The 26,901-nt window shown below is 47.2% G+C and overlaps 2 protein-coding genes across 32 annotated transcripts in view; both read left to right on the forward strand.

Moving 5' to 3' along the window:
• DAGLA (diacylglycerol lipase alpha) overlaps positions 1–11,801 on the forward strand; it is a 78,562-nt gene extending 66,761 nt beyond the window's left edge. For 24 of the 26 annotated variants that reach the window (XM_075163493.1, XM_075163497.1, XM_075163508.1 and 21 more), the window contains 7 exons: positions 426–568; positions 2,147–2,215; positions 3,274–3,346; positions 4,441–4,637; positions 5,002–5,131; positions 5,912–6,093; positions 8,629–10,837. In XM_075163493.1, the coding sequence (XP_075019594.1) occupies positions 426–568; positions 2,147–2,215; positions 3,274–3,346; positions 4,441–4,637; positions 5,002–5,131; positions 5,912–6,093; positions 8,629–9,556 (1,722 nt within the window). In that variant the 3' untranslated portion in view covers positions 9,557–10,837. Of the gene's footprint in view, positions 1–425; positions 569–2,146; positions 2,216–3,273; positions 3,347–4,440; positions 4,638–5,001; positions 5,132–5,911; positions 6,094–7,307; positions 7,508–8,628; positions 10,838–11,711 lie in introns of those variants that run through there. The other 2 variants (XR_012675818.1, XM_075163515.1) reach the window with 2 other exon arrangements.
• The window catches only part of MYRF (myelin regulatory factor), an 84,781-nt gene continuing 69,619 nt past the window's right edge, over positions 11,740–26,901 (forward strand). For 3 of the 6 annotated variants that reach the window (XM_075163485.1, XM_075163482.1, XM_075163483.1), the window contains exon 1: positions 16,278–16,752. In XM_075163485.1, the coding sequence (XP_075019586.1) occupies positions 16,554–16,752 (199 nt within the window). In that variant the 5' untranslated portion in view covers positions 16,278–16,553. Of the gene's footprint in view, positions 11,826–12,132; positions 12,216–16,065; positions 16,147–16,277; positions 16,753–26,901 lie in introns of those variants that run through there. The other 3 variants (XM_075163480.1, XM_075163479.1, XM_075163478.1) reach the window with 3 other exon arrangements.

Consider the following 26,901-nt stretch of genomic DNA (forward strand, 5'->3'; position numbering starts at 1 on the left):
AAAAGGCTCATATCAAATCCTAAATAACTCAAACAGCTTGTGTACATTTCCTTTTTCTTCCTGCCTTTTTCTTTTAGGGAAGACCCAGTAGGTCAAACACTGACTGATGGAGATGTAGGAGAGAATACCAGAAGAGAATGAATTCTAGCATCCCTTCAGAACAAGTAACATTGCAGGGCAGGAGTGTGCTGGGACTGCCACTGTGACTTAGACTAAACTCTGTGTAAACCAGAACTCTGCTTCTGTTTCAAAATCTAACATGCCCTCACTAGTTCCCATTGGTGGAGGAGCTGGTTAGCTGGTGTCTGGAGTGCTTGTGTATAGGAGAGACTCTCAGCTGGGGAAAGGGACAGATTTTGGGGGGTTGTGGACTTACCTTTCATTCTGACCTCAATTTCTTGTTTTGGTTTTTTTTTTGTTTTCAGGGGAGAGGAACAAAACACTATGGCCTGATTGTGGTTGGTCATTCCCTAGGGGCTGGCACAGCTGCCATCCTGTCCTTCCTCTTGCGTCCGCAGTACCCATCACTGAAGTGCTTTGCCTATTCTCCCCCAGGTGGGCTGCTGAGGTAGGTGTTGGGGCAGGAGGACTGGTGAGAGAGAGGGGGTGTGTAGTTGTGGCTGGATCAGATCCTGTTTGTGATGCTCTGAGGAGCAGTAAAACAAGTCTCTGTCCTGAGAAGCGTGCAGAAGAATGGAGAGGCAGTTTATAGGAGAGGCAGTTTATAGGTTGTTGGCAGCCTTTGCTCTGTGTTATAGTTTGGAACTTAGGTTATGATGGCAGGTGGCCACTCTCCCAGATATTCTGGTTTATGACTTAGTTGTCTGTGGCTGTAGCTCTAAGTTCACCCTGACTAGTGGAAAATGCAAGTTGAGTGGACAAGGTGCAATTTCCTTATTCTCTGCGCGGTGCCAGTGTGTCCTTTCCCCATCTGCTGTGAATAGATGTACAGTAAGGGAGATATTTGACCGACTGTAGATGCTTGCATCAGTTGATCTAGTTTGGACTCCTTTTGCAGCTGACAAAGAAATTGGCACCTGTGGGGTGTGAGTTCTGCCATTCTAAAATGGGTGCCTAAAATAGGTCAGAGGGATTGTGCTTCTTGGGTGCCTGTTTCTCTCCCTCGGGTATAGGGGCAATCTAGGGTAGCTGCCTCAAATCTCTGAAGAGAGGTATGGTGAATTCCTCCCACTGTAAATTGGAACAGAGCTTCTGGTCATGTTATTTACGTGGCAGCCAAACAAAAACAGCCCACTTGATTGCTGAGAAGTGAGATAAGGTCTTTTTAGTAGTGACAGACATCATGGGGGCACTTGAAAGCAGCTATGGATTATCAGAAGCTTCTTGTGATAGTTACTGCATCATGCTCCAGGAGCAGCCAAGGGTTTTAAACCATCCTGCTAATGAATCTGGATATTGGCATGCCTTGTTATGATAGTAATCCCTGGTCTTCCGCAGCTATAGAGGAGTTGCTCTGTAGAATATTTCATGAGAATTTTGTAGCTTTCTGCTCAGAGCTTCCACTCCTGAGGTCCCTTGATAGCTCGGACCGAGCTGTGCTGTATTACCTCAACTGTTTCAGAGTTCAAGGAGGTGCCTCTGACTGCCACACTTTTGTTACACCGTGTGTCATGCCCAGGATCATCTCTAGGTGAATGATGCAGCCTGTGCCTGTGGTAACTTTTCAGAAGAAGGTGTCTAGGAAGATAGCTGATTGTAGAACTAGCTTATAGAGTGGAAACCTTAATTCCTTCTTATCTTGGTACTCAGGTTGCTGCAGAAAGTGGCCATCTTAGTTCTACAGTGTCTTTGTAAAGTAGTTTCAGGAGCATGGAATATGTTCTTCCTTTCTGCTGTCCTGGCTGTTTCCAAACCATTGGAAAACGACTATGAGGCATTGAGTTGGAACACTTCCTTTTCCAATTATATTCAGAGCTGTATACACAGTAATGTTACTTGGGGCATGGGATGTGAATATCAGGCTTTTCTTTATCAGGGTGCTGCTTGAACAGCTTGGGTTGTGGTTTTTATGACCCTGGTTCACTGTTTGGTAACCTCTCTGACACCAGTGGCAAATTGGGAATGAAGTGCAGTTTGTTGCTAGTGGAACACTGTTTGCTTCTTCTTGGTCCTGTTTCTCTTCCAGTGAGGATGCCATGGAGTATTCAAAAGAGTTTGTGACTGCAGTCGTGCTTGGCAAAGATCTAGTGCCCAGGCAAGTTGAGAAGTGTCTGAATTTCTTCACGAGTATCTGCTGTTCTATACCAAAGTCTCCTGTTTCCTATCAGAAACACCTAGATCATATCTGTTTCCAGTTTCCTCATTTACCTGTCCTCGTATGCTTCTTACTTGTCTTCCTAGTTACCTGTATTGCTGCGTCTTTTACCTGGACACCTATATTCGTGTTTCACACACCTTTTTGTAGGCATTTCCCTCCCTGTCTCTCAGCTGCCTGTATGAAAGGGTGAATATCCTGTCTCTGTAATTATACTCATTATGGTATCTGACATGTCAATGCCATCTTCCTGGTTGCCTGTGTTATCTCGGACCTCTTTATGCTCTGCACTGAACTAGATGTGCTGTCATCTCATTTTATCCCTGAATACCTATTCCATATCATCTCACATCTCTGAACCAGCTCCCTCATTTCTTTGTCTTGGTATTTCTCACCTCTCATCGTCACCTGGGACATGTTCTGCTGACCAGGGCATTGGACTAGGAGCCAGACAACCTGGGTTTTACTTTTGCTTCTGCCCTGTTGTGTGACCTCAGATAAATGGTGACATTTCTGTCTCTACAATAAAAGATATGTAGAATTCAGTGGAGAGAAAGTACTACATGGTATTGAATACGCCTTTTGGTAACCTGTATGAGAAAATCTTGTCCATCCTGTAATCTGTTTAGTGGTGTCATACAGTTCTGTGCCACCTTTCTAATTTATCTGTTCTGTGTCATCCTATACTTGTTTCTTGCTCACTTGCTTCTGTGATTGCATCATCTCCCTCTTTATCTGTTCATTGACCTCTCTCATATCTGTGTTCACTGATCTGATTCTGCTGTTACATTTCGTACTTGCTTATTGTCAGGATGGTTTCCTGTGGCCTCTTAACCCTGGTTACTGGTCCTGGGTGATGCCACAACCCACCTCTGAAACGATCTGCATCATGGCGTTGTTGCATCTTCTGTAGCATAGTTTCTTGTTCTTCTGTGCTGTGTGTCCCTACCATCCTGTTACCTGCCCAACTGTTGTAAACACATCTTCCTCTTTTCCAGAATTGGTCTCTCACAGCTGGAGGGATTTCGCCGGCAGCTTCTGGATGTTCTTCAAAGAAGTAACAAACCAAAGGTAAGAGTAGAGATTAACAGACACCTGAAGGTGAGTCTCTGAGCAGTGATGGTAAACTTTTAGTGTCACATAGCAATACTGCAGACTTCTCCTGCCTTCCAGGTCTCCTCAGGTCCACTGTGACTACTGTTTAGGTAAGCAGGGGAGTGATGGCAAGAGCTGGAAGGCAGCTAGAGAGGTCAGGGCAAAGGGCTGCACTCTGTTTGCAGGCTGTGTGATGATTCTGGCTCACGTGCTGTAAGTTCACCATCACAGGTCTAAAATAACTGAGCAGGAAATTTTCTCATCTGAGCCTGTTTTGAAGTCTGTGTTCCAACTGTAGCTTTTCTTGGCCAGTAACAAATGGTAATAGGCTAGGAAGTACAACAGTTGTCTGCTTATAGACACTGCTGCGTGCTGTCTGGGTGGTGCTGTTCTAGGATAAGCGGTCTGTTAATGTTTTGGAGATAGGAAATGTGGAAAGTTGTTCCTCCCCAGGCTTCTTTACCATTACAATGAGATGGAAAAAACATAAGTCATCAAGATTTTTAGGGGTAATATATTATAGAAATGACCTGTAGAAGGAGAAAACTGTGCTTACCTTGATTTTTCTTGTTAGCGTTCTGTGGTTTTTGTAGTTTGGCTTATGGGTTTTTTGGTGAATTTTTGCGTTTTTAGGATTTCTTTTAGTGCATAAAGAAAGGTCTAAACAGAATTTTTGTCTGTTTGTGTTATATAGTCTTTTGCTTATTTTTGTACATTAAAAATTCAGATTCCATCTACCTTGTTCATCCTGGAAGATATTAAGTTATCAGTTGGTGGACAAGTTGGTGCTTGCTCTAGATCCTTAAATCTACAAAAACCTCCAGCAAAAAAAGGAAGGATGAGATGTTGCCACTTCTAAGGTTAAAATTGGGAAAGGAAGAAAAAACTTTTCCGGGCAGGGTTATCTCTATCTGTAGGTCTATTATTTAAGGAATCGGGGCACAAGACCTGTTTTTCTCTTTCCTGGTATTCAGTTTAAACCTCCCAATAGTGTCTTGTGATTTGACTCTGTTTATCTTTGATGTTTTTCTCTTCTCAATATCCTCCCTCCTTTCTCTTGTGTTGGACAGTGGCGAATCATTGTGGGTGCTACGAAGTGCATACCCAAGTCAGAGCTCCCTGAAGAGACGGAAGAAAATTCAGTAACGAGTAATCGGCTCTGGACCCATCCCAGCGATCTGACTATCGCCCTGTCTGCAAGCACACCACTCTACCCGCCTGGCCGCATCATCCATGTGGTGCACAATCATCCTGCAGAGCAGTGCTGGTGAGTATGCGCAGAGCTGCGAAGCCAGCCCGTGTGTGGGGTGAAAATGGAAAAGACTGCCCAAGACAGGAACCCATCTATGAAGGAGGTGATTTTTTTTTTCCCCGCTGTCTTATGGTGACAGTGATTGTGTCTGTGCTGTCAGAATAAAAAGATCATCATGTCACTGTTGGCTAGTGCAGAATTTTGGAGCAACGGCAGTAGCATGTGTACTTTAATATCTTCTCCCTCTGTTTTTCCTCCTGTTGCTTTTTCTGTCTCTGCAACCTGCTGTTTCTTTCTTTTGCATGCCAAAATATTGGCCTGCTCTTTCATCCCCTGCTCCCTGTTTCCTCTTCTGTTTGGATCCCAACTCCTCTTCCAGTTGCTGCGAGCAAGAGGATCCCACATACTTTGCTATCTGGGGTGACAATAAGGCGTTTAATGAAGTGATCATCTCGCCGGCGATGTTGCATGAACACCTCCCCTATGTCGTCATGGAAGGGCTCAACAAGGTAACGCAGAGAATTAGGATCCAGGGGCAGTTAGGTGCCCTAATAAAATGGGTGCCTTGTCCCAGGCCTTTATGTACGCAGGATAGGTAGTCCTGGCCCAGGAGTGCTGGCTGTTTAAATACACAAGACCGTTTACTTTGGAGGGGAGGGAGGAAAGAAGATTGTGCTCTGGGCCAGTCATGCACAGGCTATTAGAGTTGAATGTAATGAGGTCTGGAAATGGAATGCAGATCTCCAATACCCAGAGTCCCAGACTAGGTCCTTTTTCCGAATTTAATGTCCTAGTAATGTGAGGTTGGGTGTTTGTTTCCTTCTCTCAGAAGCGGCCCATTACAGACTGCAGTTCAGGTGAAATCCAGGCTGTGACAGAAGTCCTCCACGCTGCGGCTGCAGCCCCTCTGTTAGTCTGAGGGGGGACTGAGCTTATGTGTAATGGTTGGAGAATGGGTCTCTGCCACTAAGTCGCAGTTCCTAACCATGCGGCTCTACCATGGAGATTTAGCCAAGTCTCCTCTGCCCTGCTGGTCTGAAGGCTGGCTGCTCCTGCCAGCATCCTGCCAGCCACCTCCCCAGCACTGGAGTCTCAGCAGGGCATTCTGACAGGATGGAGTATGTCAGAATTCATTGACATAATCCTTTATCTCAAGACCTTGCCCTGTGCTTGCAGAAGGGATTAGTAAGAAACGGAGGCAAATCCAGCAGTTTGAGAGTCTTGAGCTGAGAACAGCAAAGCTGCCATCTCCAGTAAAACACTGCTGTTCGTCTGCTTGCCTTGAATAGGTCTTGGAGAATTACAACAAGGGGAAAACAGCTTTACTTTCTGCAGCCAAAGTGATGGTGAGTCCTACAGAAGTGGATCTCACCCCAGAGTTGATCTTCCAGAGTCAGCCCTTGCCTAGTGGACCCTCAGTGCAGGTCGGAACTGGAGCCATAACAGTGGACAGAAGGAACAGCAGTACTAAGTAAGGATATGTCTTTGATTTCTTTGAAGGATTGTGGGATTTAGATGTGGGTCCATTTTCTCTTGGGGCGTTGTGATCGATGTTTGTGGAAAGGATAGATCCAAGGGCTGCTTTTGTGGGACTTCTGCTTAGCTTCAGTATGTCTTGTGTCATGTTGGGGGGAAAAAATCCTTTGTGTTGCTCAAGAATCTGTGAGTGCCGCAAGGTCAGGAGAACCTAGAAGTTGAGGGTATGGAAGAAACTTCCTTTTCTCCTTATCCAGATAAATGGGGTTTTCCCTGAAACCGTAAAGGCAAAGCTTGCAGTCTTGGAGCCAAATTTCTGTTTTCCTGTGATTTGTGTGCCCAAAGATAGTCTATATGGTGATTCTCAAAAGCTGAGAAGCAGTGAAAGCCATAAGCTTACCAGAAGATATGCATTTAAAGCTACTTTATGATGTGACTTGTGTAATATTATAAACAGGTCAATCTGGGAACATGGATACAGGTGAGAGGAGAGCAGTTGGTGTCCTGTTTCTGAAGGGCAAGAGCAGGAAGCTCAGTCCAGTGGAAAGCAGGGGAGGGGAAAAGGCATGTTCTGAGCGCTGAAGGGGTTGTTTTCTGAAAGCTGGACCATCACTGAGCACTGACATCAGTAGTCTGGCAAAGGCCAAAAGGTGGAGGAACATCGAGAAGGTATACGAAGGAGTGGCTTGGAGAAGAGCTTGTTCTTTGTGTATGTTCCTACATACATGTAAGGAGCTTTCCTCCAGGAGCAAATGGCAGAGACACTCCTTGCAGATTTTCAGATAACATTTGAGGCATTGCAGGACCACAGACTTGCAAGAGGCAAAGAAAGTAAATATAAAAATGTGGGCAAAGACTTATTTCAAAGTTGGAACATATGACTTCCATCACAGAATTGCATTTTACAGGGCAAATTTGCAGACAAAACAGGGAAGATGGTTTGTAGTCAGAGGTAGCAAATGGGAATTGTGAGTGGAAACAGAAGACAGCATTGTGGCTGGGAGAGGTTTATTTCTTTGCAAAGGAAGGACTTCTGTGGAGATTTCAGGTAGAGAGACCCAACAAGAAGCTGTGTGTGTGTGGGGAGAGGCAGGGTGAGATGGTCTGTGCTGAGTGATGGACAGCTGAATATCCTTCAGATAAGATGAGTGAGATTTAAATTTAGAGGAAAGATAAGACAGCAAATAATATGAAAATGGTTTGTCACAGAGAGAGTGAATGGTCAGAGACAGTGAAGGAGAGCTTAGAAACAGAACTGCAGCTGTGATGAAACAGCAGGAACAGGGATTGGCCCACGTTTGCGAAGGCTGCACTAAGACTGAGAAGATGAACTAGGTCAAGCAGCAAGGAGAAGAGCAGTGGTTTCTGTGCCATAGCCAGAGCAGACCCAGGGAGCCGCTTCCTTTTGAGGTGAGTGAAAGCAGAGGGAGAATTGAGATGTGAAAGGGAAAGGAGCGAGGGAGAGGGCAGAGAGGCTTAAGGGAGGTGCTAGAGCGGAAACAGTTGTAGGTTGGATGTGTTTAATGCAAGGTTAGACCCAGCTTACTGTGTCAGACTCTCTGTTTTTGGGGTTCTTGAAACCTGTTCTCAGATCACTATTACTCTATCGAAGTTACAAAGGGATCAAATACTGGCCTGACTTATATGCCTTTCCCTATACATCATGTCCTTTTGGCAGGTGCAGCAGTCCTCTCCCAAGCTCAGGCTCTTTTCCCAGATATTTCCTTAAGTTCTTGTCTTTAGGGCTGTTGCTTTGGCTGCAGCTAATCCGAGGCTTTGTGTGTGCCTGGTGTGGGGACGTCCTTCCCTGTGTCTTTGACACGGTGTCTTTCTGGAGGAGTCTGCCTGATCCTTTAAAGTCTTAGTGTGACTGGAGTCTCTCTAAAGATCTTTACTTGTCTTAAGCTGAGTAAATTGCTTTTTTACCTATTTTAAAGTCTGCTACGTGAAATGGTAGCTGAATTGGTCACGGGCCATGCTCTAACATTTGTGGTAGTAAAGTAGGGATTGCCAGCATGGAGAAGGAGGGGAGGGCATGACACTGGAGTGGGTCAGAGTGTGAGAAGAAAGAGAAAGTAGCAGGTTAACTGTAGGCTAGTCCTTCAGCTCTCGCCTCCACCTACAGGTGTGTTGGGTGAGAGGGGGTTTGTCTGCATGTGTGGAGACTGCACCATAGTTTTGGACGCTTCAGTTAGAGGCTGCAAGTTTCACTGGGAGCAGAACCTTTCACTTTCCTAAGTGAAAATGCTTCCCCTGGAGAGGGAAGACGTTTAGCCAGGAGAAAAGGGAGAAGGGTAAGAACCTGAGTTTGCAGAGAGAAGAAACTGTACCTCAATATTTTCAGCTGGGAGGACGGAGGAATAAGAGTTTTCTTGCAGTTGTGGATGGCTCTTGTAGTTGTGTCATCTAGAGCAACACCATGTGCTCTCAGTGAGGAACTCTGTGCGCAAGACTTGGTTCCTCTGGCGGTTCTGGCCGCTTGTGGTTCTGTGGAGTGATGCAGCCTCACGTTGTCTGTTTCTTATTGCAGGAGCAAGTCCCATTCTGAAATTAGCTTGGAGGGGTTTTATGAGACAAAGCCACTTTCTCCTGTGCAGAAAGACCCTGTGGAGCTGCTTCTCCTGGATACAAAGGAACGTCTGTCTGTGGAGCTGCAGGACCGTCGTGCCCCTCTCGCGACCATGGAGAGCCTCTCGGACAATGAATCCATCTATAGCTTTGATTCAAGGCGCTCCTCTGGTTTTCGGAGCATCCGGGGCTCCCCCAGCCTCCATGCTGTCATGGAGAAGGATGAGACGCACTGCTTTTATATAGACCCTGTTATCCCTGAGGAGAATCCCTCCCTCAGCTCGCGGACAGAGCTGCTGGCTGCTGATAGCCTCTCCAAGCACTCCCAGGAGACTCAGCCCCCCGACAATGTGCTCAACAGTGGTGGCACTACCCCCCAGCGACGCTGCAGCGAGGAGGGGGCCAGCAGTGAGGGGGACCGCGTTTCCTTAGCCCCTCGTGAGGAGCTGTCCCTGCAGAATGGACGGCTCACTGATGTTCCCAGTCCCCAAGTGCTGGAGTTTGCTGAGTTCATAGACAGCCTCTTTAATTTGGATAGCAAAAGCAGCTCCTTCCAGGACATCTACTGCATGATGGTGTCAGACAGCTCCAGTGACTTTGCAGAGATGCCCAAGTCTGTCAGTGATCAGGAGATCCTGTTGAGGGCACAATATGAACCTAACCTAGTCCCAAAGCCCCCGAGGTTGTTTGCAGGCTCAACAGATCCTTCGTCGGGCATCTCTGTCTCACCCTCTTTCCCCCTTAGTTCATCCGGAGAACTCATGGACATCACTCCCACAGGCGTGAGCAGCCAGGAGTGCCTGGCCACTGATAAAATCCGGACTTCCACCCCCTCTGGGCATGTAACCAGCCCTGCCAAGCAGGACGACCTCATGATTTCGGCCCTCTAGTGCAGGGTGAAGGGGTGCGGCTCTGAGAGCTGATCCCGTAGGCTGAGTGCTGGGATAATACTTGGAGGAGGTGGTCATTGGGCAGTTCGGATCGGAGGAGACAGCTGGAAACATTCCTCTGGGGTGACACAGTGGTCGCACACTGGTGTCTGGAGGATGGATTGTGCTCGAGTCCCATGCTTGCAGCTGGGAGAAGCAGCGTTGCCTCACGAGGCCTGCTACACTAAGAGGGTCTGAGTCACTAAAGGTAGATGCAAGTTCCCTACCTCAGCCTGTCTCGTTTCATTTAAGAGGCAGATTCCTTGCCCCAGGGCACCTGCTGAGTTTGGGAGTGAGATACCCTGCTTCAGGGAATCCTCGGGGGTGAAGGGGTGGATTCTCTGAAGCTCGAGGACTGGATAGACAGAAGCAGGGGGGACAGGCCAGATCACCCCCTTGGTACTGTGTCAGTGGTTTTGGAAATGAGCGGATTGAGACTTTGGGCCCTATTGCACTACCATGTCGGATCTGGCCCAAGATCCAATTCGTCACACTTCCGTGGGGATTGCTTTTGTAGGACACTCTCCTGTTTTAAAGCCATTGGGGCTGTATTCTCCCCAAATGCAGTCTCCCCTCCCCTGGCCAGGCGCAGCAAGAATGGGGCTGGCACTGTGTTTTCTCTCCCCTGGGTACTTCTGTGTTCAGTGACCACCAGGCTGCTTTTGAGAGGCAAGGACACCGTTCTGAAGAGCCAAAGCCCTCTGCCATGTCCCTCCTTTGCCAGAAAGAGTTCTCCTGGATGTCATCATCATCACTTCTTAGTTCCCTGGACCACTCTGAGCTGGCAACATTCCTGCAGGACTGACAGGATTCTCATCTCAGAGCTGCATGGATGGATCAACTTAAAAATTTGACAGGCTTCTCAACACCCAGTGTTATTTGCCAGGCCCCTGCGGAGCCTGGGAGCCTCTCCTGGACTCCGCTGGGTCCTTACACCACCCATATGCAGTAATCACAGATCAGTGCCAGCCTCTGTCGTTGGGAGTTCAGGGAAAAGATGAACTTTTACTAAGTATTGAAATCTCTTGTATGTTTACAGAGCTGCTAAGCTTTTCAGAAGGTATTTATTAAGCAAACAGGGAGGCTTTCCCTAAGCAAAAAGCATGTTCATTCTCTCCTTCCTGTGCTGTTCCCTCCGGGAACTGAGGGGAGAGAGGATGGGCAGGTATGATTGCAAGTCATCTGCTTTTAAAGTGGATCGGATTCTGGGGGAGGCTGCGTGCATCCCTTGCCCACCCTCCCTCATCCACCTCCCCACTGCACAACACCATATTGCAAAGCTTGACCAAGTCGCTACTAAAACTACCTGAGCACTGCTGTGCAGAGCCTCGGTGCCCGGAGGAGCCTGCTATAGACCTATCTAGGCAGGGACTTTCCAATGATGGAAGCAGGAGAGAAACTACCTATCTAGAAAGTTAAACATACTGTGACCTGTAGAAGGCCTTTAATTGACAAAACACCTTCATATCAAAGCTTAGCGGAGTTATCAATCAGTCTCACTGGAGCCCTGTCCTCCCTCACTGGAAAAGAAATTCCTATTTTAACTTCCTTATAATCACAGAGATGTTATTGCCCTCCTTTCCCCTCCTTAACTGCGATATTTTCATTGTGGGAGGATGCTGTGCTTCCCAGGAGCTTAGCTCATGACAAATCCCTCAGCTCCTGTTATCTCTAGCCTCTAGCTGTGTTCATTGAGTAGTTTCTGGAAGCCCCAGGTGTGGGTCAGGGCTGTGCTGTCCTGGGTCCTCACAAATAGAGCACGAGTGGTATCAAATGCCATCAGGTCAGAACGGGAGCACTTTATAGCCAGTGTGCATTGATGTAAATGACTTCAGGTGCACAGAAGTGAACTGGACTTTGTGTCCGAGTGCTGATGTCCCACTCTACAATTTAGTGTGGGATACTGTGTCCCCTGCTCCTTACAAATTACAGGGCCTTCAGAAGTGCAGGGGCTTTGTTAAATGGGCAGTAAAATATTGTCCCTGTGGTTTCGGTTCCAAAGGTGACCTTTTCTATACTGTCTTGAATTGGAGGGAAGAAGCCCCTTTTACAGAGTAATTTGTAAAAGAAAAATGCTTTCATTCTGAGCAACAAGAAGTTACTTTTTTCTTTGTAGGTCCTTCAGCAAAGAGCAGTGGTGTTCCCCTTGCTGAGAGCTTGTATGGTTCAGGAGCACATATAGAACAGCTGTGTAAGTGCCATCAGATCATCCACTATTACAGGCCACAGGGTGAGGCTGAATTGCTGCACACACCCAAGAAACACTAAAAAGGTGGTGTCCAGGAATACGCACAATAAACTGGGTAGTTTTGAGGGGGAAAGGGGAGCTGAAGTGTAGGGAGGCTGAGGCTAGCAGGCTAGCTCACCTCCTGATGCAGATTGCTGACACGTGTTGATAGAGTGGGGAAAAGGAGTTCGTTTCTGCCTTTAATTGTTGGCAGAAGATGGGTAGTAATAACACTTAGCACTTAGGCAGAGCTTTATATCTGCAAAGCACTTTACAAATATTAATGAAAGAATCATCTCTGTCCCTGGCAGTGAGGTATTAGGAGAAGGCTGTCTCTGAGACTAGGTGGAACAACTGGTGCCCTACCTGAGGATGATGGGGAGATGACTCAAGGTGGGGAAGGTGGATTACCTCCCTCTTAGGAAAAAATTGTTGTTTCGGTAGTGACCTGATGATGTTTAATGGGTCGCAGTATTGCACTAGAAAGTCACTTTTGACCTGGGCGTACCTCCGCTATGTCCTGGAATACGCAATCGCTGTACGTGACTGTTTCCTTCTCTGTGCCATTGGAACTGTGTCCCTGGGGAATGGGGTTACCTTGCCCTGACCAGCTGTAGCAGGAAACAGCCTGGCATGCTGCATTTTTTTGCTTTTTGTGCTCTGTGATTATTAGGCTTCTTCTGAAAAGCCTGGAAATGCCTAATGCTGGTGACCTAGGCTTGCCATAGATCAAGGCAGTAAAGGTGCAAAAGAGCCTTTTTGGTTAAGGTTCTTATTGCATCACATTATGGGTAATTCCTGTTTTCCATTCTCTCTTGACAAACAGATCTGTTCCCAGTCCTCACAAAGTAAATCCACACTCTTTGCATTATTTCTGCTTTAAATGTCTCTCTGTGTCTTGATTCTCATCACTCCTTTGCTATAAGAGCATTTGGACAAGCTGATCTCCTATTTCATCCTGGAAGAGCATATCTGGAAAGTTAAAATAAATGCTAAGCCTGTAGCTACCTCCTCCATTTGTACAGCACACTATTGCCTGCTTTCTCTGCCCTCGCTCCACTCTGATGTGCAGCTGTCTTTGGAAACACGAAGCGTCTTCAGATTTCTTAATCTCTTGGCTTCTGGTTCCTACTCTTGAGCTTTGTGCCTTCTAATCTTTATATGTTCCCCTGATATTTCAATGGGATGTTCCACCCCGTGTTGAGGCAGTTCATAGTGCCTGATGCCCTAGACCCCAGCTAAGCTGCCAACAGTTCACCCAGTTCAATGGCACGTCCTTAAAATCCCCTCTAAAAGCTTTTTGGTGGAGTGGAGCTGAGGCCACGCAGTTCCTGGAGAGCAGAGAGTGGGCTTTGTGCACCTTAAAATTAAAGCGCAGTAAGTGAAACCTCTACACCAATGCAGCTTTGCCAAAGAGTCTAGAGATCGTGCCCCTTCCACGATCCCCTGGTGCGGCAGATGTCAGCTGACTGTGTAATTGGCACTTGCCGTTGCATGCTGGTTCGTGATATTCTCAGCAGACTGCAGCGGAATGTAATCCTGAAGCCTTGAAGCATTCAGGGACAACACGGGAGGCCCTTAAGTAGGTACGTGTTGAACGCCGTCCAACAGCTTAGGAACAGCCTCTGACCCCACTGTGAATGCACTCACAAGGTGTGAAGGGTGCGGTACTGCTGTCCGTTTTTTGCACCTATAAGCTGCGCTCCTTTTGAGTGTGTCCAAGGTGGAATAAAATAATCCTATTGATAATATCCCAGTGAGTTTTGATTGTCAAGCCCTTAGCATGTTATGTTGGCTGGCTGTGGTTTTGGAGGCTCTTCTGCATCAATAATAATTGCTTTTATTGTTGCTTTAATTGCAGCAGTGCCAAGAACATAGAGAGGATCCTGCTGTGCTGAATATGTCTAAGTGCTGAACACAAAGAAAGCCCTTCTCCAGTACTTACCGTTATTCCCTCTCCTTCTCTGGGGAGCTGCCCTTTCCGTTTGGAACACGCATTTTCTCCTAAAACTGCCACCCTCTAACCTTTCCTCTTTTCTTTGCTCCCTATTCCTGTCACCTAACCAGAAGCTAACTTACCTCTCTTTTGGTTGCTCTGTCTCAGGATGAACTTAGTACACATCCTTGATAGCACCACATAAGCATGGGAAAGCTGTTCCCTGTGGTCTCCTGATGACCCGGAACACTTGAATGGGATTCCTGTCTTGATTCACTTGAGAGCGCCGCTGCCCTCTGTGGCAGATAAGGCTATCTAGAAAGGTCAAAGCACTGTCAACACCGAGAGGTTCTTTAGCTATCTCTAGCTTTTGCTTACCCGGTCTGTGGTCAGTATTTTCAGTGTTCATAATCTTTGCAACTTATTAAGAACTTTATTCAAAGTAAACAGGAGTTGTATGAGATATTTTGCTCTCTACAGTAGAGGACTGAGACGGCAAAGCTGACTGAGTGTAGATATACAAATCCAGTAACTCCCATTTCTGTACTTTTAGGACATTGTTGCTTAGATTGCAATGACAGCTGAAGGTCCCAAACAGGATTTAGGTGGGAAGTAGGTGTTGCTGTCAATGAACAAGGGCATGTAAGAAGAAAGAAAACACCAAGCATGGGGTTACAGGATCAGTGTGTGCTCCTTGGAGCTGCTTCTGCTGTGGGAGTCTGACTTGTTGCCGTGTCCTGTCTCTATCAAAAGAAACAGAACAGGGCTGATCTGTATCAAGTGCAGCAAACTGGATGAATATGGCATTACTTTTTCAAATATCATCTCCTAATAAGGTTCCCCTCTGCTCAGTTTCGCTGTTTGAATCTGGGCCTAATTAAGAGGGGTTTTTAAACCCTTGCTTAATATCTTAAGTGATTTTGTTTCTTTATCAGGTGCCTCTTTGATTTTTCACTACTCTAGATTAATGTGGGCCCCAGTCTTAATGCTCTCTCTATAAAGCTTTTCCATGTTTCTGGTTACTACTGCCTCTCACTTTTAAATTCATTTTAATCCTTCCTGTATCCTGCTTTTAGACAGGGTGATGAGATCTATATATGTTCGATTCTTTACAAATCTTGTTGATTTGTAAAATGGCCTCTTCTAATATATTCTTTACGCATTTAGATGTTTTCTCAGCTTTTTTATCTGCCTGCAGGCAAAGACCAATATTTTCACTGAATCGCCCACACAGATACCCAGTTTAATTTACAACTTGGGGCATATGAATAATCAGAATTATCCCTTGCAATGGTGATTAGTTGGGATTAATCATTGCTGAAATGCATGTGTTGGTCTGTTTAGAGTTTGTCTTTTGTGGTTATATCCCCTCAGGGAAGACTGGGAGAAGGAGCATCAGTTCTAGCTAGCCCAAAATACACATGCTGTGTCGTTTGCCATTGTATTGGCACCCTGATACTTGCCCCATTCCTAGGACAGCTGTTAGATCTTTCTCATAGCAAAACAGGATACATATTACCTATGCAAACTGTATTTGGGTTCCTTTACACGTTTTGCAATCTGAACGAATGGGTTTCTAGATGTAGTGAAATTTGGAGTGTCTTAAAGTTTAGCTGCTGAGCTACAAATTCCTCCTTGTTTCTGTTGGTGAGTGGATGCCATGTGCACACATAAGTACTGCATATGTTCATCAACGTGGTCCGCATCTAAATCCCAACAGAAAAATGATGCTGGAGGGCATTCTAGCCTAGCCTGTTGCATTTCCATGGTCAACACAAGCCCTTCTGTGTTTGCCTTGGGAATCGGCTGGGGTAGAGCTCTGCTCAATGCTGGGTTCACTTTGTGCTTGTGCGTACCCACCGCTGGGATGTTCTCCTCCCTTGGCAATAGGAGGACATTCTGGCTTTGCAGCAAGGGTAGCAGTAGCATTTGATTTCCATTTTTTTAGGTATGGTGGTTGCAACTACTGCCTGCAGAGCATGTTAAGCCACGCAGGTCACTAGTTTGCTGATAAAGTGGTTTATAAGTCTTTAAATGTAATGCAGAAATACTGGCAGACATTTGAAATAACCTCTAGCCCTCAACAAATCTAGCAGCTTTGCTTTTTGCTTAAAAGCTCCTTCAGCTTTCCTCCGATCTGTAGCATTACATTTGTTCCTTTCTGCTCAGACAACTGAAGTCCGAGATGGCTTTTGCTGACAATCCTTCCATGCTGTCACTTGTTTGTCATCCCTTCTTTTTAAATTCACCTCAATAAAGCTGGATTTTTGCGGAGAGCTGTTATTTAATTATGCTGCTGCTGCCAACGGACTCTCACAGAGCTTCTCTGCACTTTAGGAGGTATATAGACAATCTCTGCGATCTTCTTTCTAGTTGGAAAAGCATAGGGTGAGTAGATACTTGTTGGCTAAGTGCTCCCTCCTTAGAGTTCTGTAGCAGCAAAGTAAGGAGTTACAGAAGTATAGGGAAGTAAAAGGGAAATGGGTCAAATATCTAATGCACTGAACCTTAAAGCTCAGAGTAAAAGCCAAGACAGATTTAACACGGATGGCTGTTTCTTAGCTGTGAAATGTCAGCTTCTTCCCTGCTTGAGGTGTACCAAGTGCCTCTTTAGCCTGCCTAAGGAAAGGGAGGGTTGGAAATGCAGCAGCAGTTTTGCACAGACTGCTCTGATGCTCTGAATGAATATATTGCTCTGAAGCATTGAAAAGCACTGGCTGAATCAGGCTTGTTTCATGTTTTTCTCAGAGCCTGTGCAGTACTGAACTGCATCTCTTGTGCCAAAGCTCCCTCTCATGGTGCTCCTGCGTGGAGGAGGCGATGCTCCATGTCTCAGGCAGAGTGCATCCTGCTGGAGGCAAATACTGCCTGTTCTTGGCAGCTATGGGAAGAATGAGAGAAAGAAAGATTGCAGCTGGGAGGTAGGACTTGGTCTGGGAGTTCCTTGCTCTCCAGTCAGATGGTCGTACTGGTGTTACGGGTCAAGTCTGAGAGGTATGTGAAATATCAGCATTCACTGAAGTGTTCCCCCCCCGTGCCAGCTCTGTACCCTTCAAGGGAGGCGCCACCCCCCCTGCAGTGGGATATGGCAGGGACAAGCCTGGGGGCCTGTGGTTTGTTTGCTTCAGAGTTTTATATTCCAGCTCTGAGAGTCAGGGCCTTCACTGCTGAGACGGGTGGGTGTTAGATCTGTGACGGACAGAGCCTGAAACCTGAGCCCTATTAATTTGTAAACTCTGTGTCGTTAGAGTGAAGAAGTATTTTGGGAAGGAGATCCCTCACTATCGCAATAGCCTGCTGTGCGGAGGGCAGAGCAGCAAGGCTGTTGGCTTCCTTGTGTGGCAGGAGTACTGCGAACTGCCAAACTTCTGCTGCGCTTCTTTCTTCCCCATCTCCCGACCGCGTCTGCGCCTAGCACTTCCCTGAGAGCTGTTACACTCTGCGCGGGAGGATGTTGCTAGCCTAAACTTAGGCTGTTTAAGGGCATGCACCCTGGAAATCTGAAACAATCGAGGAGAGAGCAATTCCTTGCTTTGTTGTAGGGTCTTGCAGTCCTAAAAAGCATCAGCTGTCTCCAGGCTCTTTGCTGTCTCTGTTACTGTTTCCTTTTTTGCTTATTTTCTTGAGTTTGTACCTGTTGTGCCTGTGTTTTTCTTTGGCTTGAGGTTGAAGCCTCCTGCTTGGGACCAGGCATCTGCCAGCTTCCTTTCCCACTTCTGCATGTTATTTCTTTTCTGGGTGTATGAAGGGGAATGCAGCGTGGCCAAGGACTGGTTCAGAGTTGCCCTTGCTGCTGGGCCCTCCCGTTCTGCCTCAGCTGGGACTTGCCAGATTTCTCCACTGTCCTCTGCTGCCTCAGGTCGTATCCAAGTGCCAATAGCAAAGCCTGACCTGAGGCAGGCTGTTTCCTCGAACCCACGCCACAGTTACCCTGCCAGCCCCCTCCGATCTAGAACCTCATCTTGTGCAAAGCAAGTGTTTTCTGTACAGTAGGAAGGGAGGGCTTCCCACCACTTCTTACCTTTGGTGTATGTGACCTCAGTCAGTGTTTAACAGGTCTGTTTGTGAGTAAAACTTCCTCTCAGGTCTGTTCATGAGTAAAACACTTTCTACTCTTCAAGATCTGACTCTGTTTTTGCAAGAACTTGTGCTGAAAGGGACTTAACATATTCTGAAATGTCTGCTGCAGTTTTGATTTACTGACACTTCTCTCACTGGCTCTGGAACAGCCATCTTCCAAAGGTAAGCTCTCTTTTTAGGGAGTTGGGCATTTTTGCTGCTTTCATTGCTGTGTTTGAGACCTCTGACCTCACCATGTCATCCTGTGCTCTGTTTTTCATTTACTGAAGTTTTCTACCTGCCCAGCACATCTGTATGATGAGGGGACCTCTATCTGGCCACTTACTTATTTCTGCAAAATCATTAAACACAGAGCAGCGCAGGAACAAGCCTTCATTTTGTTTTTTATTGGGATTCCACTGCCCTGCTTTCCATCATGGGCTTTGTGCAGTTCTGATGGCTCAGAGTGGGAGGTACCTGGTGCCCGTGGCAGTACCAGGAGGAGGGAGCAGTCCAACTCAGCGCGTGCATCACGCAGCACTCGGGCTGGCTTGGTGGCACGTGCACGTACGGTCCGTGCTGTCTTGATGCACTACTTTGGGGACGTTGTGTGTGCAAAGCGATCATATCACAGTGTGTTTGCTAGACCACTGCCACGCACGTTTTTGGGTCTTAACTCCTTTATCAGTATGTCCACAGCGCTTTGCTGATGGCCCCCGTCTGGTGGCAAAGTGGCGTCATCTGCAGCTACTGAGGCTACAGCTTCCCAGCTTTCCCTCCACAAATGCTGCAGCTGACTGAAAAGGTGATGTCCGGGGAATAGTCTCAAACTCCTGTCCCAGTGATAAACTTAATTACTAATGTCAACACAGGGATTATTAGTGATGGGTTGCGCCTCCCTGCCTGCGTGCATGGGGCAGCAGGAGAGGAGTGCTCTGCCCTGCAAGACCCTTTCCTTTGGCTCAGTGTCTGCTCCACTGTCCTCCTGTGACAGCCACCAGTCTGGCCTGTCGTCCCTTATGGCTGTGAACGAGCAGACAGCAAGACCAGAGGAACTGGCAGAAACTGTTTCCTTTCTCATCTTTTTGTGCATTTTAGTGCCAGCTCTGTTGGGTGAAGCCCAGTTGGATGGCCTCCATGCAACAGGAGCTGTCTGCTGGTGGGGGGCTCCACGCAGCAATGGCATACAATAACTCCCTTGCCTCCCACTTCTCTCTCTGTCAGCGGACACCAATGCCTCTATGGAAAAGCCCTTCTGCCTGTTTCTGTCACCTCTCACCTCATGTGCTGGGGCAGCTCAGAGTAGGGTAGCTATGAGTTAACTCTTTGACCCCAGTTGCCTCTTTATAGCTAAAACCTTTTGCATTTATGGGAGAAACAGCCCTTCTAGGGAGCTCTGCGCTGCTCTGTCTCTTGCAGGGCTTAGAGCACTTGCATATGCAATCGAGGGGAGACAGCACAGGATCCTGTGTCCCCATGCTCAGCCGAGAGGTCACTGCCCATCCCGGGAGTGCTGCCCTCTGAATCCCTGCTCCAAGCTGCCCCAGCATGAAGACTACAAGGAAACTAAAGCACTCCTCATGTGCCATTCTCATGTGACTTTTTGTACCTATGTATGAAAGATCCAAACTAATATTGCTGTAAAGAAAGATACAGATTAATATAGCATATTATATAAAGATATATGTATATAAAAGTTTCTGTATATTGTATGACACTGTGTATAAAATGGATGTAGAAGCATGACTGGTGTATGTGACTGTTCCCAAGTCTGACCTGGAGAATGATAGTTGTGATTTGCCTGAGGTTATGTCCTAAAGGATTGTGCGTGAGTTTGAGAGTTGAAAGAAACTGCACTGTGCACTCTCATTGCAGAGGGATGAGGAATATGGTATTGGTGCATTGCCACACCTCTCTGGAAGGCTCTGGGGAACAATTTAGCTGCCATTTGGGGCTGATCACCTCCCTCGCTCTGTCTGGTTTGGATCTCAGCGTTTGATGGGGTGGGAAAAACGCTTTGTGGAACATCTCTGTCCCTTGAGATCAGCTTGACACTTCTGTGCCCTGCCTTTCTGTGCAGCACTCACTAGCTCCAGCTTGGCCCCATGCAGCCAAGGGTGGAAACTGCAGGGGACTAAACTCTAGCAATCTCTCTTCAGTGGAGAAGAGAGTTAAGGAAGAAACTGATGTTTTGAGTTACCAAGTACTTGAATTCAACATGCCATACAAAAAGAATTACCTTAGTGCAAACAAAGGCAGTTGGTTACAAGGGACTCTTTGGAAGGGATGAGAAAGTGGCAGGGAGAGAAGAGGAGGACTGAGTGCAAGCAAGAACAGTGTAGAAGTTTACCCTATGGAAAAATAGCAAGGTGTTGGGATCCTTCTGCAAAGGAGATGAGTTCAAATTGGTGAGCAAGAGCTTCACAGAAGCCTGGCAGTAAGTGCCCTGCAGAGTAAGGGACACGTCTTTGTGTAGGTTTGTAAAGCAGGATCTCAATGCCTGGTGCTGTGTTCACTACAGATGAATAATGGCTATAGTAATCCATATTCCGGAGAGGGGAAAGCAGTAGTTGTGGCTTACAGGGTCAGAGGGGAGGAGAATAAGAGGAGCCAGTGGAACAGCTTCAGGAGAGGAACAGGAGCTTTCTGACCAGCCATGAGAAATACAGGCAGGAAAAGGAATGCCTGGAAGAAAGTAATCCTATTAATGGCTGCATGGAATAGTTTTTATGGTTGCTCCTGAAGAGACTAAGTACTGTCAGGGAATTAAGAGCTCAAAGGTGGCTGAACTACTGAGTTCCTATAAAAATGCCTATAAAAAGTGCTGGTATGTATAAGTGCCTGCCTGATGCTTTGGTTTTGGTTTGTGTTTTTTTTTCCTACCCGTAACTATATCAGTCTCATAAAAGGATATTGCCTCTTCTGTAAACACTTCCTCTCGTGGGGAAAGAAAAACATAGAACTCTGAATACTACTCTTGTATAAACATAAAATAATCCATGCTTAAGAGCGACTGTTTTAATACAGTTACTAAGGAGAAAAATATATGAATGTGTACACAGCAGGCATTGTGGATGTTGCTTTAAAACCTGTTTTACTATTAAAAGCTAGCTATTGAATGTAGCTAGGGATGTAGTTGCTATTTCCAAGAAGACACTCTGGCTGTTTGGTATGTTGGTGGCCATAGGAGACATTTGCAGCTTATTGAGAAAAGTGTTTTTTCAACCCAGTGGCCATAAAGCATCCAGAACTACACCAGAAAACAAGTTTTCAAACGATTTGTAAGCCAGACTGATGCATTCCCAAGCAAGCAAAGAAAATGAGTGAAAACGAATGGAAATATGTAAGTAACTAAAGCTGTGATCTAATTGCTTATTATTTGTACATGGAAACCAGCATTGCACAAACTAATTCATCTGTTTTTTCAAGGATGCTAGGTTGTACTTCAGTTAGAAAACAGAAAAAAGAAAAGGTTAAGAAACAGTGATCTCAGGGTGGTTGCACAGAAAGCATATTTAAAAAATCATGCCATGAAAGGTTATTTAATTAGTCTATACTTTCCAGAAGAGATAATGTTCTGGTCAGTTGCATTATACAAAACCTTACTTGATCAACTGATTTTTCTTGGAAACAATGTTAAGCTTAAGGGAAATAAAAACAATTTATGTATGGAAGGATTTCTAGCTGGATGGTGTCTCTAGCTCTCAGTGCTTTGATGCAGGTTAACTTAGTGCTTTCAATTAACAGTACAATAGAGAAAATAGGGGTGCTACTTGCAATTATAGGGTGATGCTCACTTGTCTTATGAGGCCAGATTAGTACAAAGAGATCAGGAGCCAGATCAGCCTGCCTCAGCGTAAGGAAAAACTTGGAAAACTGTACAAGTGGAAGAGTGGCATGTCGTGGTATAAGAGAGGAAGAGTGTGGGTCAGAGCTTATGGCAGGCCACAACAGCAGAGCTGGTGTATATAGAAGGCTGTAACTCACGTAGGCTGCATGTGTTGCTCTGAAACCATGCACGTGAGAATACATGGGCTTTTCTGACAGCACTTGAATTTCCCTGCCTTTTCAGCAATCTCTACTTATGCTGCTGTTCTTCCAGTAACAGAGCTTCCTCGAAAGGCAAGCCCAGCTTTTGTGGGCTTGTTTGCTCCTGTCAAAGCCAGCGGAGGGGCTCGATCAAGCCTAGATATCCTTGTCAGGAGATGCAGGAGCGTATGTGTGACCATTCCCGCAGTTGGTGTGCCCGGTCCAAGGTGCCCCGTGTCGGTCGGCCGTGCTGCAGCAGAGGGTGCTGTGCCCGTGCTGGCAGCGCTGCCCGCCTTGGGCGCTTCCCCTCTGCAGGGGTTCCAGTGCTCAGCTGGGCACCCCTGGGATTGAAGTGCTCTCTGCCCACTCCCAGTGCTTGTTCTGCAGCTGGCAAGTGCAGGCCTGGGGAATAACCTGGGGGGGTCTCGCTGCTGGAAGGCCTCAGATGTACTGTGAACTGGCACGAGCTCTGTGGGGTGCAGTAAGAGCTCATTTCCAATCTGCCCAAAAAGTCTTAGACCAATCTTTTTTTGTGCAAATGTTCCTCCTCTGCCCTAGTTGTTCTGAATCCTGGCAGTGCTGGTTTGAGTCCTTGTGCTTCTGACTGTGCTGGTCCCCCATGATGGAGAGGTCTCCCAAAATGGATGTCCCTCACTGACAACTGTCCTTTATTCTTTTTTTTTAAATCAATGGTGGTGTTCTCTCCATCTTGGGAACGAACCTCTTGCAGTTAATGAATAACCACCGAGAGATTTATCAGTGCAGTTCTCTTGCCAAGAGGAGATAACAGAACGAGCCCGCAGCGCTCTGCTTCCGCCTCCAGCAGTGCGGGAGCTACCTGGGGTGTGTACAGGGTGCTGGAGAAGGGCAGGATTGCATCCTCTGCTGTCTTACCCACTCTGGAGGCTGATACCAGAGGAGGCTTGCAGTCTCAGCATGAGGACACTCACGGCCAAAGCAGGCCACCACTGAGAAAGACCCTGTGAGGTCGGATCTCCTTGGGCTGACCAAGCTCTGCCTGCCCCATCTGTCTGTATTGGCCCTTGTGATCGTGTCTGTTGGTTCACACCTGGAAGACCAAGGTGCTTGTGTGTGGGATGTGTTCTTGTACGAGTGTGTGCTCTTGCATCGGCGCTGGTGATGAGAGAGTACTGATCTGAGGGGGCTTCACTGAGGACATCGTCCTCAACTTTGATAGCCCGTCATGTCCACAAAGGCCTCTGTGCCCATCACTTTGACATTTTTGTTCTGTGCTGTGTGACAACAGTTGTTTGCCAGGAGAGCCAAACTGGTCTCCTGCTGCAGCTGTGTGTTGATTTGAGACATCTTGCCCCAAAACTACTGGGGGGTACCTCTGCTTGGCTTTTCACTGTGTTTTGGATGCAAACAGAGCTCCTGGGAATGGAGGCTCTTCACTGAGCAATTTTTTGCACCCTCCAGGCTGAGGAGGAGGCTCCCAGCAAGGCTCCCCGGAGTCCCAGTTTGCCTAGAAACTGGCAGGAGTTGCCTGAATCATGAGTGAGAGGCAGCCCAAGCAAGCAGGGTTTTGTTTAGGTGGCTGCACAACTTCCATTATGAAATGCCTGCGTTCTGCACAGCTGGCAGGGGGTTCCCAGAATAACCACGCTTGCCGAGTGGAAGAATTGCAGCAGTGTTTGAGGCAAGGAGATGCTATAGCACAAAGATGAAAGCTTTCGGGCAGCCTGGAGGGAGAGACCCACAGAGAGGAGGGGAGATGTGTGGGGGGGTTGGGGGAAGAATTAAAGGTACCGTGACTTCACAGGATTGCATGCTGATTGCTGTGCCGGCTGCCTCGGAGAGAGCTGTAGAGAAGGATGCTTGCTGTGTAAGGCCAAAGGAGGATGGAGGGTAAGGAGAAAGGGTCTTCAAGGTGGAAATATTTGTGTAGGTGTAAAACCAAGGAAAGAAATCAACTGGCTGGACTTGTGGTACAAGTCCTGGTTCTTCAGTTGGCCTGTATTTAGGCTTGCTCAGTCCAGTTACGTCACTCTGTTCAAGGGAGAATGAGTTGGGAATGTCGGGCAGTACGGAGAGTTGACTGCATCCACCAACCCTTCATCCTGCGTCACCTTGCTGCGTGAGCAGGGAGGACTCTCCTAAGCTGGGGAAGCGTTGGCGGGATGGCGAGGGGCCTCTTGCAACAGAGAGAAAACAAAGCCCCTCTGCCCGGCGGCGGGTGCCCTCCTGAGGCTGTGCGGAGAAGGGGTTTGCTTCTGCGTTCCGGCTGCCTCGGCGAGGCAGGCTGTTCCCAGGACGCAGGCAGAGCAATCTAGGATGTACCTTACGCATCCGTGATAACAGTATCGGTGATGTTGAAGCTAACGAGGCCAATGACCCTGGAGCAAGTGACACTCTGCTTTGTACTGCACTAATGTTACCTCTCGCCAGTCTCTGCATTTCCCTCTGCCTTTCTGTGTCCTCAGACAAAGCCCAGTTACAAGAACAGGGGGAAGGCACTGAGTTCAACAAAGGGAAGTTTGGTAGAGCGTAGTAACAACAAACAGAGCAGCGTTAAGGCTCTCATCCCTCATGTCCCCAGCTCAGCAGAGATGTCTCAAACATCCCTCCGTTTGCCTGTTTGGGCCATTTAGACCACAGTGCTCCTCCTGCCTGAGACCATCAGGTGAGGTAAGAACGGGATGGAAAAACCGGCATCCAAAACCCTTTCCATAACCTCTTGCCAGCTAGCTCGCTCCCTGGGCCACGCATCCTCTGCCTGATCACAGCTCTTTTGTATGCCAGCTGCAGCATCTCGCTGGCAGATACCACAGTATAGGTCAAAATCTGACCCTCGTTTCACCTGCCTTCTACCGTTGAGACCACAAAATAATCCACTTAGCCATACTGATCAAAGAGATTGCGTGTCAGCCTTTGGCTGCAAGCCTCAAGGTGCTGCGTCCAATCTCAGTGAAATTTCCAAATAGATTTTCTCCATCCTAGCATCTTTCCTCTCTGCCACTACACTACACATTACCCAAAGGGATTTCAGTCTCAGATGTTGGCTAAAGTTGTTAGAGATCCTTGTTTTCCCCACACAGGTTAAGTTTAATGGTAAGCCCTATGTTAAAAGATGGCATGGAGATACATTCATCATCAAATTCAATGGGACCTGAACTGGACTCCATTATAAATTCATTTCAGAACGAGGAAACACGGTTGAGGTAAGAGTCCTCACTCTGTGACGTATGGCTGGCCCAGACCATGGTGAATACGTGGTGTGTCCTGGTGGCATGACCTGTTCAGCCTGCCATGAGGTGTGGAACAGAACTTGGCTCTGTGCGGCACAGACCCCGACAAGGAGGGGCTTTACCAGGGTGCACAGCCTTGGGCAGCGTTAGTTACGAAGCAGTTTAGCTCCTCGCTGAAGCGTGACATCAGTGTTCTGCTGGTGCTTTACTCTTGTTTCCAGGTTTGATTTCTCTCTTAATTGCAAGGGGCAATTAAGCACTCAGCTCCTACTTAAAACTGATGGGGGTTGATTCCAAACTCCCATTGGCGCCTTTAGAAACTTCATCCTTATGTATGTTTGGAGAGAGAGAACATTTTAGGAGTGATAAAGTTGGAGAGTACTGTGTATAGAAAAGCAGCTGGGTTTTGCTAAAACAAGAAAGTAGGTGCTTTCTCCGGTGCTCTAGGAAGGAGGGAATCCTGGACTCTGAAGAGTACTAAATTCATTCTTCCTGCTTAGACAAATCAAGAAATATTGCACTTAGATTGCTGCAGTGTTCTAGCTTTAAAATCTATAATTGTCTTTGTAGGTTTCTTTTGTTGGAACAAAAGTTGAAGCTGTTGATAGCTATTAAGTGATAGGGTGTGTTAGATCCCTATGAAAGGGACTGAGGGCTACGGTGCAGTTTATGTGGCTGATGGCATCTCAGAGGAGCAGCATGCTGTATGGAGGGCATTCTGCACGCTTTACGAGCTGGAGGTGTTTGTCTGCAGGGTCTTTCCTAAACACTAGCACTTGTCTTGCAGCCCCAGAAATTCAGCTGTGGGCTTTATAAATTCTTTAACAATCTGATGAGCTCTTCCCATGCTTGTGCGAGGATTTTTCCAAAATGCCTTAAACCAGTCAGAGAGCTTGTAAGACTTGCAAACTCCCAAGCTCTGCCTGGCAGCACGGTCCCGTGAATTGAGCATCGTAAAGCAAACTCAGAGGATCCCAGACCTGAGCTTGGTTCTGACACTTACTTGCTGTGAAACCCTCCAGAAATCAATCACAAAAGGATTCATTTCCAAATGCAGTCTCTGTTTTGGGCTCTCTGGCTTTAGATACTGGCAGACCTTATGGTCTGTAAATGTTGCACTCTGTTTCATTTGGTGGAAGTCAGCCAGAACTACAGGAGCTGCTGTGAGTGCTGGAGGTGGTTTGGAAGAGGTCTGGACTTGAATGGAAGGCCACCTTTGGAAAGCAGAGCCCTGAGCTCTGCCAGCTCTCACTATACAAGCAGTGCTCACCTACCTCCTTGCAGAGGACACGAGTGTCACTGCTAGATGGGCCTCCCCTGTCCTGAGGAAGAGATTCCTCTCCATACCTCAGCCCAGCTGCACCGTGACTATAGCAGTCCATGGGTAGTGATGGCTTCTTGTTGCTCCTGCTGCTTGGCAGTAAAGGGGACCTGCCTTTCTGGTGGCCTTGGTCAGTACAGAAGAGGGGCGTCCTGTTTGGCAGCAGGGTTCTGGGAGGTGGTGAGCAGGAGATGGAAGCTTGTAGAGAGATGACCATGGGAGAGCAGAGTTGCACAAGCTCAGCGTTGTGTGAGAGGCAGCTTCATTGCCAGCTTGCTGGCTCCAGTCATTGATTGCATTCCCGTGGAGTTACTCATCGAAGCTGTAGTCTTCACTTGAAGGTTTTTGATCTGTCTGTGACCATGCTGAATTCACTGGCTGGCTCAAAGAAGCATTGTCACACCAGATAAGAGCAACAGCTCTTCTGAGGGAAGCCAGGTGGGGTCAAGGAGAGAAGTTTCTCTCCTGTGCAGCCAAATAGCCATGGGAAATACCAGTTCTGCACAGTCCCCGAGGCTGAGCTGA

The sequence above is a fragment of the Calonectris borealis genome, chromosome 14 (assembly GCF_964195595.1).
Source record: "Calonectris borealis chromosome 14, bCalBor7.hap1.2, whole genome shotgun sequence".
Taxonomy (NCBI): Eukaryota; Metazoa; Chordata; class Aves; order Procellariiformes; family Procellariidae; genus Calonectris; species Calonectris borealis.